We start from the raw sequence: 16345 nt of genomic DNA, 5'->3' as shown, positions 1-16345 counted from the left end.
GGCAGAACTTTTTTACATCCACCATTAAGAAGGAAGTCCAAATATGTGTCTCCATGCAGTGTAGCCACCAAGAGTGAGCTTGACTGAAGGTGTTTTTACCTTTTTATCTGTGCAGGACAGAAGCCACGTCCCACTTGCTCCAAACTGCAGTATATATGTGATCTACTAACCCTTTTTCCCTGCCATGTTTCCATGACATGGCCTTCATCTCGTCCCGCACCCTCAAATGAGTTGGGCTTAAGTTGTTCTTAGCAGTACTGGAATTAGTGTTCTCACTTTATTATGACACCTGATCCTCCACTAGAAGGGAAATCAGAGGACTAGCAGGGACTGGGAACAATCAGAGGCAGGGTGGGAATCAGCACTGCAGACAACTAATTGCTGCCAGATCAAGAATGGGTAGAGAGCATCACAACCTGGAAGTGGAGCAGAGGTTGGCAACTAGGTATCTCAGGGCAAATTCGGTACCTCCTTGTACCATTGCAAACCCAGGGAAGGTAGCTATGAGGAAGCCTGCAGGAAGTGAGGCCACAGGAGCTGCTGGCTAACAATCTCTTTGGAAAAGTGGAAGGGTTTCCCTAGCTGTCACCCTTCTCCTGGCCAGAGTGGGAGAGACTGAACCATGTCTTGGGACTCTGTGGTCCTCACCTTCACTCAAACACACATCAGACGTTTTCAGTTTAGATTCTTCCTCTTATCCCCACTTTTAAAGCTATAATAATCAATCTTCTTGCCTGCTCAAAGCCTTGAGTTCAGTTTGAGGGGATTCCATCCCATGTTTCATTCTTTCAGAGACCGAAGTACCTTCACATGGATTTCTGGGACCTGCAAAAGAACGTATGGCACTCCACCTTCTCCGGACATGTGGACTGGTCCCTGAACACGTAGAAACTCGCACCCTCTACAGCTCAGCTCTTCCGGGAATTGACCAAGTAACCCTTAACCTAGTGTTCAGATTTTTAAGCCATGCTTGGTGGCTGATGGAAAGAGAGAATCAGGCGGTCCAGGGAGGGGGAAAATACTGTAATCCTATAATTCTGCTGCCTCTCAGAGGTTGGAAAATTAGAACATCTAAGTGTTTACATGACACGTTTATTTATCTTCTATAACAGCACTTCACAATTTGGTGGTCTCCAAATGTTTTTGGATTACAACTCCAGATTTTCCAATTTTCACCCCCAACGCATCTGGGAATCACTAAAATAGAAACAGCTTCTCTATACTAAAGGTGTGCAAAACATTTTGTGGTTGAAATTTTCCAACCTTGAATGGGCTACATTCTGATGGCAAAAATGGAATGACCCATTTCGTGACACGCTTGACATGGCCTGTTTGGAGGTCACAATTGCAAGATCAGAATGTTTGAATCACAAAATGTTTTGCACATTTCTACATGTACTAATAATGAATTCACTCTGGCCAATAACTAATATGAAAACAGTGACATGATCGATCGACAAGAGCTTGCAGGAGCCCACAAAATCTTCAAGAAAAGAAAATAAGTAACATCTGAAGTTGCTAAGAGACCCTAAAACTATTAAATGAAAAGATGATCAGTGACTGCAGAATTCAGGCTAATCGTATACAGGAAATAAATGTGGGTATAGTGAAGTGGGAAATAGAATTGCAGAGAGAAACCCTTCATACAGAAACCATTTTCTCTTCTGTTTATTATTTATTTCAGTTCATAGTCTTCCTTTCTGAAAGCAATGAATTAAACCCATAAAAACTCCCAACATTTCCCTTTTGTGAAGATTTTAAACCTGAGCTGTGAATTTAAGCTCAGCTGGAAAAGCCAGTGGGGTATTTCTTGCAGAGTGCTGGAAAGCGTTTGGCCCAGAGAGATCAGAAAAATCACACACCAGGCATTTCTATAAAAATAAATTTATTTACAGAAAGCACAAAAACATACTTATAGGCTTGTGCATTCACACACGCTCTCAGAGAGAAGCGAGCTGCTTACTTGGCTGCAAGGCTAAAAGAAACTAAACAAAAGTCCTGCAGGCTGCCTTCCCCTCAGGCAATGCGACTATTAACACCTAAACTGAGGACAATTAAATTTGACCACTTCACCTGGCCGATGCTTAAGGAAGTACTTAATTGCCATGGTAGCCAAGAGCAGAAAAAAAATGCCAACAGTATCTACATTTTTTTAAAAATTCCTTGAGGACAAAAGGTAATGTGAGATAGGCTTGGAAGTCATTTTTATAGAACTATTTCATCTGTTTCTGTCTGTTGGGTTTTGAATACCATTTGGTCTTTGAGGACTTTTGAGACAAAAAGGAAAGATATAAATATTTTATTAAATGAATATAACTGGATTTCACAGAGCCACAAAGCTTTCCACGATGTAATAAATTATATCAGGTCCCTTTTGAGTTTTCTCCCCTCTGTGGACATAGACAAGGAGTGGGGGTGTCCAGGCTAGTTGTCAAAAAAAGTCAAGATGGTGACAATTGCTGGGTTGAAGACCCACCATTGTTTATGTGCATTGCATGCCCAATGCACACAAAAAGGAGTGGAATTTTGATTGCATGTTCCAGGCTTCCATCTTGACTTTTTGGAGTCCTCCAGTGGACACCCTTGACAAGGAGGCCTAGTTCCTGCCTGGCAAATCTGTCGTTGTGAATATTGTCTTATAAATCCCTTGCCTCTCTCCTATCCAGGGTAAAGTGCAGATGTGGGTGGACATCTTCCCACTATTCTTGGGTGACCCAGGACCTCCTTTCGATATCACCCCACGAAAGCCCAAAAAGTAGGTGCTGCCAATTTGCGAAAAGATGCTTTTCCTGAAACCAAATAAATCACAGCTACCCAGTCAGTGTGGTGAAGTAGTGAAGGTGTCGGATGATGGCTGATGAGACCTGGGTTCCAAGTCCTCAGAACCCCCCTGGATCACTTTGAGCCAGACCCTCCCTCTTTGCCCAAGGGTCATTGTGGTCTAGAAAGGTAGGGGCTGGACTAGGATGGGGAGACCCAGGTTCTAGTCGCTCCTCAGCCACAAAAGCTCACTGGGGGATTCTGGATAGAGCCAGAGCGGGGTAGTGGTGAGCCTGTTGGGCTAGGAGTGGGAAGATCCAGGTTCAGGTTTGCTCTCAACCATAGAACCACATCTGGGGACTCTGGGCCAGTCAATCTCTCTCAGTGTAACCAACCTCTCGGGGTTATTGTTGGGAGCAAAATTGGAAGAGGGAGTTTCTAGAGGAAAGGTGAGCTATAAATAAAGAAGGAAAGTTGTCTCTTCGAGCCATGGCTTCTCTTTCCTCCAGATACGAACTTCGCTGCATCATTTGGAATACAAAAGATGTGGATCTAGAAGAAACCAATATCTTTGGAGACCGGATGACTGACATCTATGTGAAAGGGTATGAGATAAGGGATGTTGGTGGGGAATCGCAGTCAAGTTCCCAACAAAAGAACTGGGAGAAGATCAACTGCAGGTCCTAGGTAGATTTCCTTTTTAGGTTTTCATTTGGTAATCCCTAAACAGTTGCATTTATATCAGGAATCCATTCCTCCATAAATAATGGTATGTGATTTTTTTCCTCCAATGAAAGGAAATGCTTTCACAATATTCCAAAGCAGTAACATAATATAAGTAGAGATCTTCAGTTCCAAAGTTGGCTGGTTTCTTCTGAAACAAGATGTGACATAACCCTTCCCATCTCTTCAGCATCTGAGCGGGGAGAGGAGACCGGGAGAAGGTTCATACAGAACCACCACTCTGGCCCTCTCTTTTTTCCGGTCCTATCTTTCCTTCAGCTAAGGCCTCCGTTCTGCTTGCCCTCTTCTTTGCATCCCTTGAAAGCCATTCCTGGATTCCTACTTTTATTCCTCTTCCCTTGTTTATCCTGCAACCCAAAACCAGAAACTCTTCTGTGAGAGTTGGAAAGCCAAGCCAGTCATTGACAGGTGCTCCATTTCCACCACCATCAAGTCCCTTAGTGCATTTCCACATAACCTACATCCCTAGCAGTGTGTCAATGGACACCTGCCACTTTCATTCCTGTTTATACCTCCTGGCCAAAATCCCAACCCAACTGCATACTGTATGCACCATTCACAAAATGTGCCCACTATTTTGAGTTGACTAGAAATATTTCTGTGCTTCTCCTTTGCTTTGGTCCCAGATGGATGGATGGCCTGGAAGAGGACAAGCAGAGAACAGATGTCCATTATAGGTCCCTAGCAGGAGAAGGCAACTTCAACTGGCGATTTATATTCTCTCTGGATTACTTGCCCATGGAGCAAGTCTGTGTCCTCACCAAGAAGGTGGGTGGAAGCACAAGGGCTTAAGCTGGCTTTTAGCTCCCATTTTCCTTTTTGTGTGTGTATAATTGGTATTATTATTATTATTATCAGCCTGAATCCCATTGTAGGATGAAGGCCTCTTTGTTATGCTGGTCTAGTGCAGATAGGTAGACAGATGTTTTTTGACTTCCCAGTCTAAGGCTGAGAGGGAAGGACTGGCCCAAAGTCACCCAGATGGCTTCTATGCCCAAGAGAGGGTTAGATAAGCTGGGTCTCCCCACTTCTAGTCCAGTACTTTCACCACTACACCACAGTGCCTCTCATAATATATACAGACAGAGATGTATTTTTAAAGGTATTGTGTTCTCTGCAGGTAATATGTTAATATTGACTGACTTGACCATTCCAGCTGTGGATGTTCATGACTTTGGCTGTGTTTGCATAACCAGAGCTTGCTGTTTTCCACCCCTCCCACTCAACTCTCAAACAAAATCAAATCATTTTTATAGCACCACTTCCTGGCTCAGGAGCATTGAGGCAGGACCAGTAAAATCAGCTCCCCCACCTCTTTCTGGGGTAAGGTGCCTCAAAACATAATATCTGTTTTCTAATCCCCGAGAGGTGTTCTTGGAAAGAAAGACACTGCTGTGTTGCTGTAAAGCACACCCGTTGCTTATTCAACAACAAAAGAATCTCATTTCCCCTTTTTAAAGCCCTGCATGGGACTGAAATCCAGGTCTTTGAAGAAACGGAGCTAATGGGGAGACTTCAAGATAACACCAGAAGCAATGCTCCGGGTGCTTGATGGCGTTCAGCAAATGTAAACAGGGTTATTTTTCATTTTCCAATCTCCTGCCAGTCAGGCTTGATTCCTGGTGACTTTATGGACAAACCACTGGCTTCTTTCAATTTTTTTTTTAATTTCCCAGTTTCGCTTACCGCTGTGGGATATCCTGGCCATCTCAGATATGCAGATGATACCACTTTGATGGCTGAAAGCGAAGGGGAACTGAGGAGCCTTATGATGAAGGTGAAAGAAGAAAGTGCAAAAGCTGGCTTGCAGCTAAACCTCAAAAAAACCAAGATTATGGCAACCAGCTTGATTGATAACTGGCAACTAGAGGGAGAAAATGTAGAAGCAGTGAAAGGCTTTGTATTTCTAGGTGCGAAGATTACTGCAGATGCTGACTGCAGTCAGGAAATCAGAAGACACTTAATCCTTGGGAGAAGAGCAATGACAAATCTCGATAAAATGGTTAAGAGCAGAGACATCACACTGACAACAAAGGTCCGCATAGTTAAAGCAATGGTGTTCCCCGTAGTAACATATGGCTGCGAGAGCTGGACCATAAGGAAGGCTGGGAGAAGGAAGATCGATGCTTTTGAACTGTGGTGTTGGAGGAAAATTCTGAGAGTGCCTTGGACTGCAAGACGATCAAACCAGTCCATACTCCTGGAAATAAAGCCAGACTGCTCACTTGAGGGAATGATATTAAAGGCAAAACTGAAATACTTTGGCCACATAGTGAGGAGACAGGACACCCTGGAGAAGATGCTGACGCTAGGGAGAGTGGAGGGCAAAAGGAAGAGGGGCCGACCAAGGGCAAGATGGATGGATGACATTCTAGAGGTGACGGACCCGTCCCTGGGGGAGCTGGGGGTATTGACGACCGACAGGAAGCTCTGGCGTGGGCTGGTCCATGAAGTCACGAAGAGTCAGAAGCGACTGAACGAATAAACAACAACATCTTCCAAGCCCAAAGATGTCAAAATGCTGCCACCTTCTGAGACAGACAAGTGAAGCAATAATGTATTTTCTGGTCTTCTAAGCAGCAAGAGAACTAATTTCTCTTATTATCTTATTATGAGCATTTCTCCCCATCCATCCCACCCTTCCCAGCTCAAGCTAAACCATCTTTTTGTAAAGCAGAGCTGAGTCAAGAAACATAAGCTGCAATATACATCTGCCTGCAGTGGCATTCATGTGGGTTGTCCAAACGAACAAGATGGCCGGAGTCAGAGCAGGGCAATTGAAGCCCCACCACTTTGTACTTCCATGCAAAAGGGGTGGGTCTTGGACTGAACCACCACAACTGGCTTCCTGTCTTGATGCACACATATAATGCGCAGTCATTGCTATCTTGTCTGAGCATAGCAGCTAAGCAGGATCAAGCGTGTTCAGAACTTGAATGGGAGCCACAAGAAAGAGTGGGCTGCAGGTTAGAACAAGAAGTGGAAAAAAACATTTGGGAAGACAGCAGGGGCAAACCAGTTCCATATTTTTCCCAAGGAAACAACCTGGATGTGTCCAGGTTACTCAGTCTGGTTCCATCTTTTCCCTGAGTTTATTGATTCAACGCTTAATGCAAGCAATCCTAATGCAACTAATCTTGTGTTAATTAGAGCGATATGATCCATAGAGGCAATATCTTGATTAGCTCAGCTAAAGGTTTCCAAACTAGTATGCAAGCTTTGGGATTTACATGCCTCAAAAGAAGATGTTTTTCAAAGCATTCTGTCAAAGAAATACTGTATCAAAAGCAAGTGGCTGATATTCAAACCATGTCTGCAACATTTCCAGTGCTGTCGGTACACAAGTCAAAATGCAGCAAGGTAGAAAAACAGAGGACTATTTCTGTAGTACCGATACGGGGTTCCACACTTCTTCCGAAAGGTTGCCTGGGAAGCTTTGAAGATGCTTATCTAAGCTGCCACTTAGGGCCTGTCAAATAGTTCCCAGCATTCTCTTCCATACTTGGACTACAGCTCCACCATGTCTTGCTATTGGCTGTGGTGCCTGGGAAGATGGGAGCTGAAGTCCAAAGCATTAGGAGCACATCAAGTGTTGGGATGTTCTGCTTTTCATTCTGAGCTTCTAAACCAATGTTCCTCAACCTTGGCCACTTGAACATGTGTGGACTTCAACTCCCAGGCTGGCTGGGGGATTATGGAAGTTGAAGTCTACACATGTTCAAGTGGCCAAGGTTACTGTGATAGCTGAGTACTTGCTTAGTGTGGGCTGCTCGGCGATATATTGACTTGCCATTCTTCTTTGCTGATGAGTATCCTCAAGAGCACAATGACTACCCAACAATATTGTCCTCTTATTCCTGCGAATTTAATTCCATTAAAGATGCTTCTGACAGTTTTGTAAAAGATGTTTGTAAAAAGATGTTTCTGATCATTCTGAATGTGTTCTCCAATTGTTCTTTTTTTTAAAATCCTATTCTTTTATTAACTAAATATCAACACTCCGCAAAGGATCGTTACCTTGTCGTGGTGCTGGAGCTTGAGCACCTCAATGATGCCATGAGCTAAACCGTGAAGGGCCACCCAAGACGGGAAGGTCATGACAGAGAGGTCAGACTAAATGCGATCCCTGGGGAAGGTAATGGCAACCCACCCCAGTATTCTTGCCGTGAAAACTAAATGGATCAGTACAACCAGAGATATGTCGGTATACCATCGGAAGATGAGACCCCCAGGTCGGAAGATGGTCAAAATGCTACTGGGGAGGAACAGAGGATGAGCTCAACTAGCCCCAGTCGTGATGACGCAGCTAGCTCAAAGCCGAAAGGACGGTTAGCGGCCGACGGTGCTGGTGGTGAACGGCGAATCCGATGTTCTAAGGATCAACACACCATTGGAACCTGGAATGTAAGATCTATGAGCCAGGGCAAATTGGATGTAGTTATTGGTGAGATGTCAAGATTAAAGATAGACATTCTGGGCGTCAGTGAACTGAAATGGACTGGAATGGGCCACTTCACATCAAATGACCACCAGATCTACTACTGTGGACAAGAGGACCACAGAAGAAATGGAGTAGCCTTCATAATTAATAGTAAAGTGGCTAAAGCAGTGCTTGGATACAACCCCAAAAACGACAGAATGATCTCAATTCGAATTCAGGGCAAGCCATCTAACATCACAGTGATCCAAATATACGCCCCAACCACAAATGCTGAAGAAGCTGAAGTAGAGCAGTTCTATGAGGATCTGCAGCACCTACTGGACAACACGCCTAAAAGAGATGTTATTTTCATCACAGGAGACTGGAATGCTAAGGTGGGCAGTCAAATGACACCTCGAATTACAGGTAAGTATGGCCTGGGAGAACAAAACGAAGCAGGACATAGGCTGATAGAATTTTGCCAAGACAACTCACTCTGCATAACAAACACTCTCTTCCAACAACCTAAGAGACGGCTTTACACATGGACTTCACCAGATGGACAACACCGAAATCAGATTGATTACATCCTTTGCAGCCAAAGGTGGCGGACATCTGTACAGTCGATAAAAACTAGGCCTGGAGCTGACTGTAGTTCAGACCATGAACTTCTTCTTGCACAATTTAGGATCAGACTAAAGAGATTAGGGAAGACCCACAGATCAGCTAGATATGAGCTCACGAATATTCCTCAGGAATATGCAGTGGAGGTGAAGAATAGATTTAAGGGACTGGACTTAGTAGATAGGGTCCCGGAAGAACTCTGGACAGAAGTTGGCAGCATTGTTCAGGAGGCGGCAACAAAATACATCCCAAAGAAAGAGAAAACCAAGAAGGCAAAATGGCTGTCTGCTGAGACACTAGAAGTAGCCCAAGAAAGAAGGAAAGCAAAAGGCAACAGCGATAGGGGGAGATATGCCCAATTAAATGCAAAATTCCAGAGGTTAGCCAGAAGAGATAAGGAATTATTTTTAAACAAGCAATGCGCGGAAGTGGAAGAAGACAATAGAATAGGAAGGACAAGAGACCTCTTCCAGAAAATTAGAAACATTGGAGGTAAATTCCAGGCAAAAATGGGTATGATCAAAAACAAAGATGGCAAGGACCTAACAGAAGAAGAAGAGATCAAGAAAAGGTGGCAAGAATATACAGAAGACCTGTATAGGAAGGATAACAATATCGGGGATAGCTTTGACAGTGTGGTCAGTGAGCTAGAGCCAGACATCCTGAAGAGTGAGGTTGAGTGGGCCTTAAGAAGCATTGCTAATAAGAAGGCAGCAGGAGAAGACGGCATCCCAGCTGAACTGTTCAAAATCTTGCAAGATGATGCTGTCAAGGTAATGCATGCTATATGCCAGCAAATTTGGAAAACACAAGAATGGCCATCAGATTGGAAAAAATCAACTTATATCCCCATACCAAAAAAGGGAAACACTAAAGAATGTTCAAACTATCGAACAGTGGCACTCATTTCACATGCCAGTAAGGTAATGCTCAAGATCCTGCAAGGTAGACTTCAGCAGTTCATGGAGCGAGAATTGCCAGATGTACAGGCTGGGTTTAGAAAAGGCAGAGGAACTAGAGACCAAATTGCCAATATCCGCTGGATAATGGAAAAAGCCAGGGAGTTTCAGAAAAACATCTATTTCTGTTTTATTGACTATTCTAAAGCCTTTGACTGTGTGGACCATAACAAATTGTGGCAAGTTCTTAGTGGTATGGGGATACCAAGTCATCTTGTCTGCCTCCTGAAGAATCTGTATAACGACCAAGTAGCAACAGTAAGAACAGACCACGGAACAACGGACTGGTTTAAGATTGGGAAAGGAGTACGGCAGGGCTGTATACTCTCACCCTACCTATTCAACTTGTATGCAGAACACATCATGCGACAAGCTGGTCTTGAGGAATCCAAGGCTGGAGTTAAAATCTCTGGAAGAAACATTAACAATCTCAGATATGCAGATGATACCACTTTGATGGCTGAAAGTGAAGAGGAACTGAGGAGCCTTATGATGAAGGTGAAAGAAGAAAGTGCAAAAGCTGGCTTGCAGCTAAACCTCAAAAAAACCAAGATTATGGCAACCAGCTTGATTGATAACTGGCAAATAGAGGGAGAAAATGTAGAAGCAGTGAAAGACTTTGTATTCCTAGGTGCAAAGATTACTGCAGATGCTGACTGCAGTCAGGAAATCAGAAGACGCTTAATCCTTGGGAGAAGAGCAATGACAAATCTCGATAAAATAGTTAAGAGCAGAGACATCACACTGACAACAAAGGCCCGCATAGTTAAAGCAATGGTGTTCCCTGTAGTAACATATGGCTGCGAGAGCTGGACCATAAGGAAGGCTGAGCGAAGGAAGATCGATGCTTTTGAACTGTGGTGTTGGAGGAAAATTCTGAGAGTGCCTTGGACTGCAAGAAGATCCAACCAGTCCATCCTCCAGGAAATAAAGCCAGTCTGCTCACTTGAGGGAATGATATTAAAGGCAAAACTGAAATACTTTGGCCACATAATGAGAAGACAGGACACCCTGGAGAAGATGCTGATGCTAGGGAGAGTGGAAGGCAAAAGGAAGAGGGGCCGACCAAGGGCAAGATGGATGGATGATATTCTAGAGGTGACGGACTCGTCCCTGGGGGAGCTGGGGGTGTTGACGACCGACAGGAAGCTCTGGCGTGGGCTGGTCCATGAAGTCACGAAGAGTCGGAAGCGACTAAACGAATAAACAACAAATATCAACAACAAAGAATAAGAACATACAAAATTATAGAAGAAGAAAAGAAGAAAGCTAAAAAAGAAACAAAAACCTACAAGGCATATATTCACAGACATACATACACATATAAAGTTGCACAGTAAACATGTCAATGAATAGAAGCCATCATTTGTAACGATCACCATAGCTACCTATATTATTGATAATAAATTGCTGGTAACATCAGTTCTGCAGACCACTGAATATTTGGAGCACATGCTTGTCTTCCCAATTGTAATGGTTGCCTATCCCAAACACTCAGACTCACAAGAGGTTACTAAATGAAATCTGATTTATTAAGGAAATTAAGGCAGATACAGAGAAAGCTGAGAATGACAGAAAGCGCGCCAAATACAAACTAAAAACCCTTGGCGTAATCCCTCCCCCCTACCAGCCATAGCAACCACCCCCCTCCCAGGTGCTGGTAACCGTTTTCCACACATCCTGGGAAAGCAACCTTGAACACATGAGATAACCCAAACACATTCCAACCCAGCAGCCAACAGATAAGAACTCCCCGGAAAGGAATCGTCCTCCCTTCTAAGATCAAACACGTATCAGGCTAATGACATGCGAAACGTTACGATGTACCAAGCACATTGAAACGGTGAACATGACACCAATGCTAAACAGTAAGTCTTAGTTGTTCTTACTGATAAAGACAGAAGGGTCATCCACTTTCCTTTTACCCCTAATGTAAGTATCCAGATAGACTTAGCCAATTAATACTATAGTGTCGGACTATAGTTCCCACCATCTGGCTTAGATTCATAGTAGCTGTTGTACAATGCAACTCAAGGACGCATGTCTGGAAAAAGTTATATAGTCAACATTCTTCCTGCACAATTAAGAAATAATTAATTTCTTAATTATTTTCGTAGACATGTGCCTATTTTAGACGTGGGCATCTACGTAACTTTTTCTCTGATTTTTACTTTGAGGAAGGTTCCACAAAAAGAGGATTCTAGTGAATTAGTCCCTGTTTTAAATTTTTAGAAAGCCTCTTTGAATATTCCAAAAAGGGAGATCCACTGAAACCCAGCCATATCTCTTCTGAGGAGTTTGGATCCTGTTAGCCAAAGTGGGGGTGGCAGGGAGGGAGGGAGGGTCTGATTACATAATCCTCCTGTAGCAATGTTAAGGATAAATAACACAACTTTAATTTTTTTCTTCTATTGGTCTGGTCAAAGCATTGACCATCTAGTAGCATTGGTGCTTGGTTCAATTGCATTTTATTTCATTTATCTGCCCATTTATATCACACCTTCAAGGGGAGTGTCCACTGCAATCTCTCCTTCTACTTGTTTAATTTTAGACACATTTTTCTCCCCTCAATTCTCCTTGCAGCAACATTTCTGGAGCCTGGATGAGACCATGCAGAAAGTGCCTCCAAAACTTATCATCCAGATCTGGGATAATGATAAATTCTCAGCTGATGATTTTATAGGTAAGATTTCTGAACATGAGGGAGGCTGTTGGGATCTCCAGAATAACAATGTTTTCTGGTACCTCTCAACAAGATTTCCCCCTTAGCATGCCCATTCTGCATCAAAGCAAAAAAAAACCCACTCTGATCAACTTTTCTTTTGAATTTCCTTTCAAAGTACCTCCTTCATTTATTTATTCACTTGATTTATATCCTGTTTTTCCTTCATGAATTCCAGGCAGTCTGCATAAACACTCTCCTCCAGTTTTCCCCCCACCCTGGGAAGCAGGTGGGGCGGAGAGAGTGTGGCCATCTCAAAGTCACCCAGTGAGACATCAGCTTGGGTTTCCAAAGAGATGTTTCCATTTCCATGCTGATCTGTGAGCAGCACAGCCGTGTAACTGGGCCATGCATTCAAGATGAAAAACTCATGGGAAGTAAAAAAAGAAATGTGGCTTTCTCCAGCCCACCCCCCTAAACCAGGAGGGACAAAGTACAGCAGTCAAGCTTGACTACTGGTGTCCATGGACCCAACCAGTCATTTCATTCAGAACATAACACGTTCTTGCTTTCTTTCAGCATATGTTCTCTGCTTCCCAGTCTAGCCCACAGCTTTGGTATTCCCATATCTCCCATCCCAAGACTAACCAGGTCCAACACTACTTACCTTCTGAGCCCAGACAAGATTTGCTACCTCGTTCCTATTTAAGTGCACGAACACTCATAGTCTCCACCCATAAGAATTTCACCCCAAACATTTTCCTTTTGGGAGGAGCTTCAAAAGCAATTTCTCTTTCATCAAACTAAATGAGAACCAGCAATGGAACCCAGGTTCAACCTTAGAAACTCCATGGATGACTTTGGGCCAATCACACTCACACCCTCTGCCCAATAAGTCTCCCAGGGAAATTGTTGTGGGGAACTGAAATCCTCATGGAAGCTGCCTGGAGCTCCTGGAGGAAAGGCAGGATATAAATCCAGTACAGAGAGTCCTCTTTAGCAACCGCAGTTGGGACTGGCAACTTAGTTGTTAAGTGAAGCGGTTGCTGAATGAAAAATCACATGACCACAACTGTGCTTACAAGTTTACAGAGGACATGTACTGACTGACTTTAATGGCAAACCCAGAACTGAGAAAGAGACACTGCAAAGGTCCTAAATGTGGGCGTTGGTTGCAAAGTTATATTTTCAGCACCGTCATAACTCCAAACGGTTGCTGTCCAAAGTGGTTGCCAAGCGAGGACTACCTGTAGTAAACTTGTTGGAAAAAATGCAAGAGAATGCATTATGCATAAGAAAGAAGAACTTCGGTCTACCTCTGACCATCTTGGATTCTCTGGGCAAAGGTGGTCCGTTTGCACCATGTATTTCAGGTATTTATTTGCTTACTTTTCTGGTAAACGCCTGACCTCAGACTATTCCATAAAACTAGGCCAGCTTCAGATGTTACAAAATCCTCTGCTTTGCTTAGCATCTTCCTGGCTGGAAGCACCAATGAAGCAGATGTTCCACCTATCTGAAGTGCATCAATTGAGAGAAGCTGGCAGAGGATTTGGAGTTCCTTCATGCACAGTCTCAGGTGGTCCAGTGTACCTGGCAGGCCTGCTTAGGCCTGTGTTACCTTCTGTGAATCAAGGACAGGCACATGGGAACACACCTGAAGCTTTTGTCCCTCTTGTAGGCAGTCTGGAAATGAACTTGAACAGCATTCCACGACCTGCCAGGCGGCCTCGTGATTGCACGCTGAAACTCCTGCAAGATGATGGCAGCAAAGCCAGATCCTCCACTCCTTTTCGCCGCCACAGAAAGAAGTGTATTTCCCTGTTCACCCAAAGGAATATGAGGGGCTGGTGGCCATGCATCGTCTTTGAGAACAACAAGCCACGAGTGTCAGTAAGTCAAGGAAAGGGTTAGTAGACTGTCTCTAATACATCGGATTGGCTGGTGGATATTTGGCCTTCTACACTATTGATCAGGCAGTGATGGTTCAATGAAGAACTTGGGTACTGGAATCTCTCACCGCTTGGTGATCACCCAGGCCATGGCTTCTAATTTTGAATTAATATTCCATTAGGAAGTATAGTTGTTCATTTTTAACCTCTCTGCCTTGGAAAGATCATTCTTCTGAAATATTTTATTTCTTCAGCATCTCCGCATCTTAAAACCAGCCTTCTATAACCTGAAGCCTTCCAGCTGTACGTGTTATGGAAGGCCACCAGCTAATCTTGGAGGACATCAGGTTGGGAAAGTCTGATTCAGACAAACCCAAAACAGCTGTGGTATCTTGCAGATGTTTATGTTCCAGATTCACATCTACCAATCCAGTCAGCAGAGAATATTTCCTGCAAGTCTTATGATGGTTGGTTTGAATTCATCTTCCATGGCATCTTATGGTCTAATAAATGAAGTCTACCTTCTGTTAGCCTCATATTTCTGGTGGACAGGTACTTCTGGGCTTGTTCTTCTCTTCCCACCTCCCCTCCCCCAATGCTGTGGACATTTTATTGGAAGATGTTGCAGATACATCATCATGTGTTAAGTTGTCTTTCTTTCCCTCCTCAATCAACCTTCCAGGGCAAGCAGTAGATCCCCTGGCAGGTGAGACCAATCAGAGATCTTAAACTCTGTGGCAGAGACTAAGAGGAACATTCCATTTCTCCAGTTTCAAGACAGGAATGCCCAAGTAGACAAAATACACACATAAGCACGCCTGTATAGATAAATACATAAGCAAATGTTTAGATCAGCCTCAACCATTGCACTCGCTACTGAGAACATATGAAGTATGATGTGTGGATATGTTGATCACATTCTCCCAGGTGTCAGTCTTCATGTAACTCTAGAAAATTCTGGTTAAAATGTATTAGAGCTACTCTTTTTAGCCAAGGTTCATGGCTCATCCCAACAGCCCACTGATGTAAGCTGACGGCATGCTGTGGCTTTCAAATCTGAAAGAATATTCATTAATTGTATTCAGTGATACCTTTAAACCAGACCCTGGAATGACTCAAGAGCTGCTAATCTGTCAGGGTCGATCCTCAGATGATATGAAGCATCAGGCTGACTTATTGACCATCTGATACCTTGGTCCAGAAATCAGGACTCCACTTTGCTTTATGCCTGATATCTATCTATCTATCTATCTATCTATCTATCTATCTATCTATCTATCACAGGAAATTGGGCTGGTAGCAAGAGCTGGATATGAGCAGTCAGCCCCATGCTTGCTTTATGCCAAGCCTATCCAGAATGATTTTTTACTCCAACCCATGTTCTTCCATCTCTGGCTCTCTAGGGTAAGGTTGAAATGACTCTGGAGTTGCTCACGGATCAGGAGGCTGAAGAACTGCCAGCTGGAAAAGGAAGAGAAGAGCCCAACGCAAACCCCATTTTGAAGCCACCAGAGTAAGATCAGAACATGGGTGTCCTCTGATACAAAGCCTGGTGGAAGGGTGACTGTCCTGCAGACTGGCCCCCATCATCTCCAGACAGTAGAGAAGGGAGCTGTAGTCTAGCATCATCATTCTAGGAATTGGCAGATGTTGAAGCAGGAGAGTGCAAATTAAATCACCTTCATCCCAGTTAGTTACCTGACCAGGTCTAGATTTTAAAAGACCCTGGAAAATGTATCCTGAGGGAAACCACAATCTTTGGCAGTGGTCTTGTGGGTGCAGTGGGCAATGTATATTTCTCACACTGCCCCAGTGACACCAGAGCGCAAGGCGTTGTGGGAACTGAAAAGGGTGGATTCTGCAATTATTGAGTCCTGGACAAAGCAGAAATTAATGGCAAGGGATGAGCAGATGCTCTGAGATGCCAGGTCTTGAAGCATCCAGGCTGATCATCAGCTGATTTGTGAGCATAAACAAATGAAGGAAGAGGCTGAATGGAGCTAAGGTGAGTACAGCTGCTGTCTCACCACCTCTTCTCTCCTCATTCTTCTTTCCCCAACCAGGAGGCCAGAGACTTCTTTCCTATGGTTCACAGCACCCTTAAAGAGCCTCCATTTTATTATATGGCAGAAGAGTAAATGGAAGATCCTAATTTTCCTTTGCATTGTGCTGGTGATCTTGCTGTTTGCACATTTCATCTACTCTGCTCCTGTAAGTCTTCTGGGGAAAGAATGTGAAAATGTGACCTTGAAGGGGACTCATGCACTGTGAGTAATAGGGATGG

At 43.8% G+C, this 16345-nt stretch overlaps 1 protein-coding gene across 1 annotated transcript in view; it reads left to right on the top strand.

Annotated features, from left to right (window-relative positions):
* LOC134502860 (myoferlin-like) overlaps positions 1-16345 on the top strand; it is a 125851-nt gene that overhangs the window by 73117 nt on the left and 36389 nt on the right. The window contains exons 41-48 of the mRNA XM_063311380.1: positions 793-932; positions 2667-2755; positions 3270-3365; positions 4131-4272; positions 12091-12190; positions 13851-14062; positions 15465-15574; positions 16125-16272. Coding sequence (XP_063167450.1) covers positions 793-932; positions 2667-2755; positions 3270-3365; positions 4131-4272; positions 12091-12190; positions 13851-14062; positions 15465-15574; positions 16125-16272 — 1037 coding nt within the window. The remainder of the gene's footprint in view (positions 1-792; positions 933-2666; positions 2756-3269; positions 3366-4130; positions 4273-12090; positions 12191-13850; positions 14063-15464; positions 15575-16124; positions 16273-16345) is intronic.

Source organism: Candoia aspera, chromosome 9 (genome assembly GCF_035149785.1).
Source record: "Candoia aspera isolate rCanAsp1 chromosome 9, rCanAsp1.hap2, whole genome shotgun sequence".
Classification (NCBI taxonomy): Eukaryota; Metazoa; Chordata; class Lepidosauria; order Squamata; family Boidae; genus Candoia; species Candoia aspera.
Note: the sequence above shows the minus strand (reverse complement) of the source record. Positions and strands in the feature narration are given on the sequence as shown.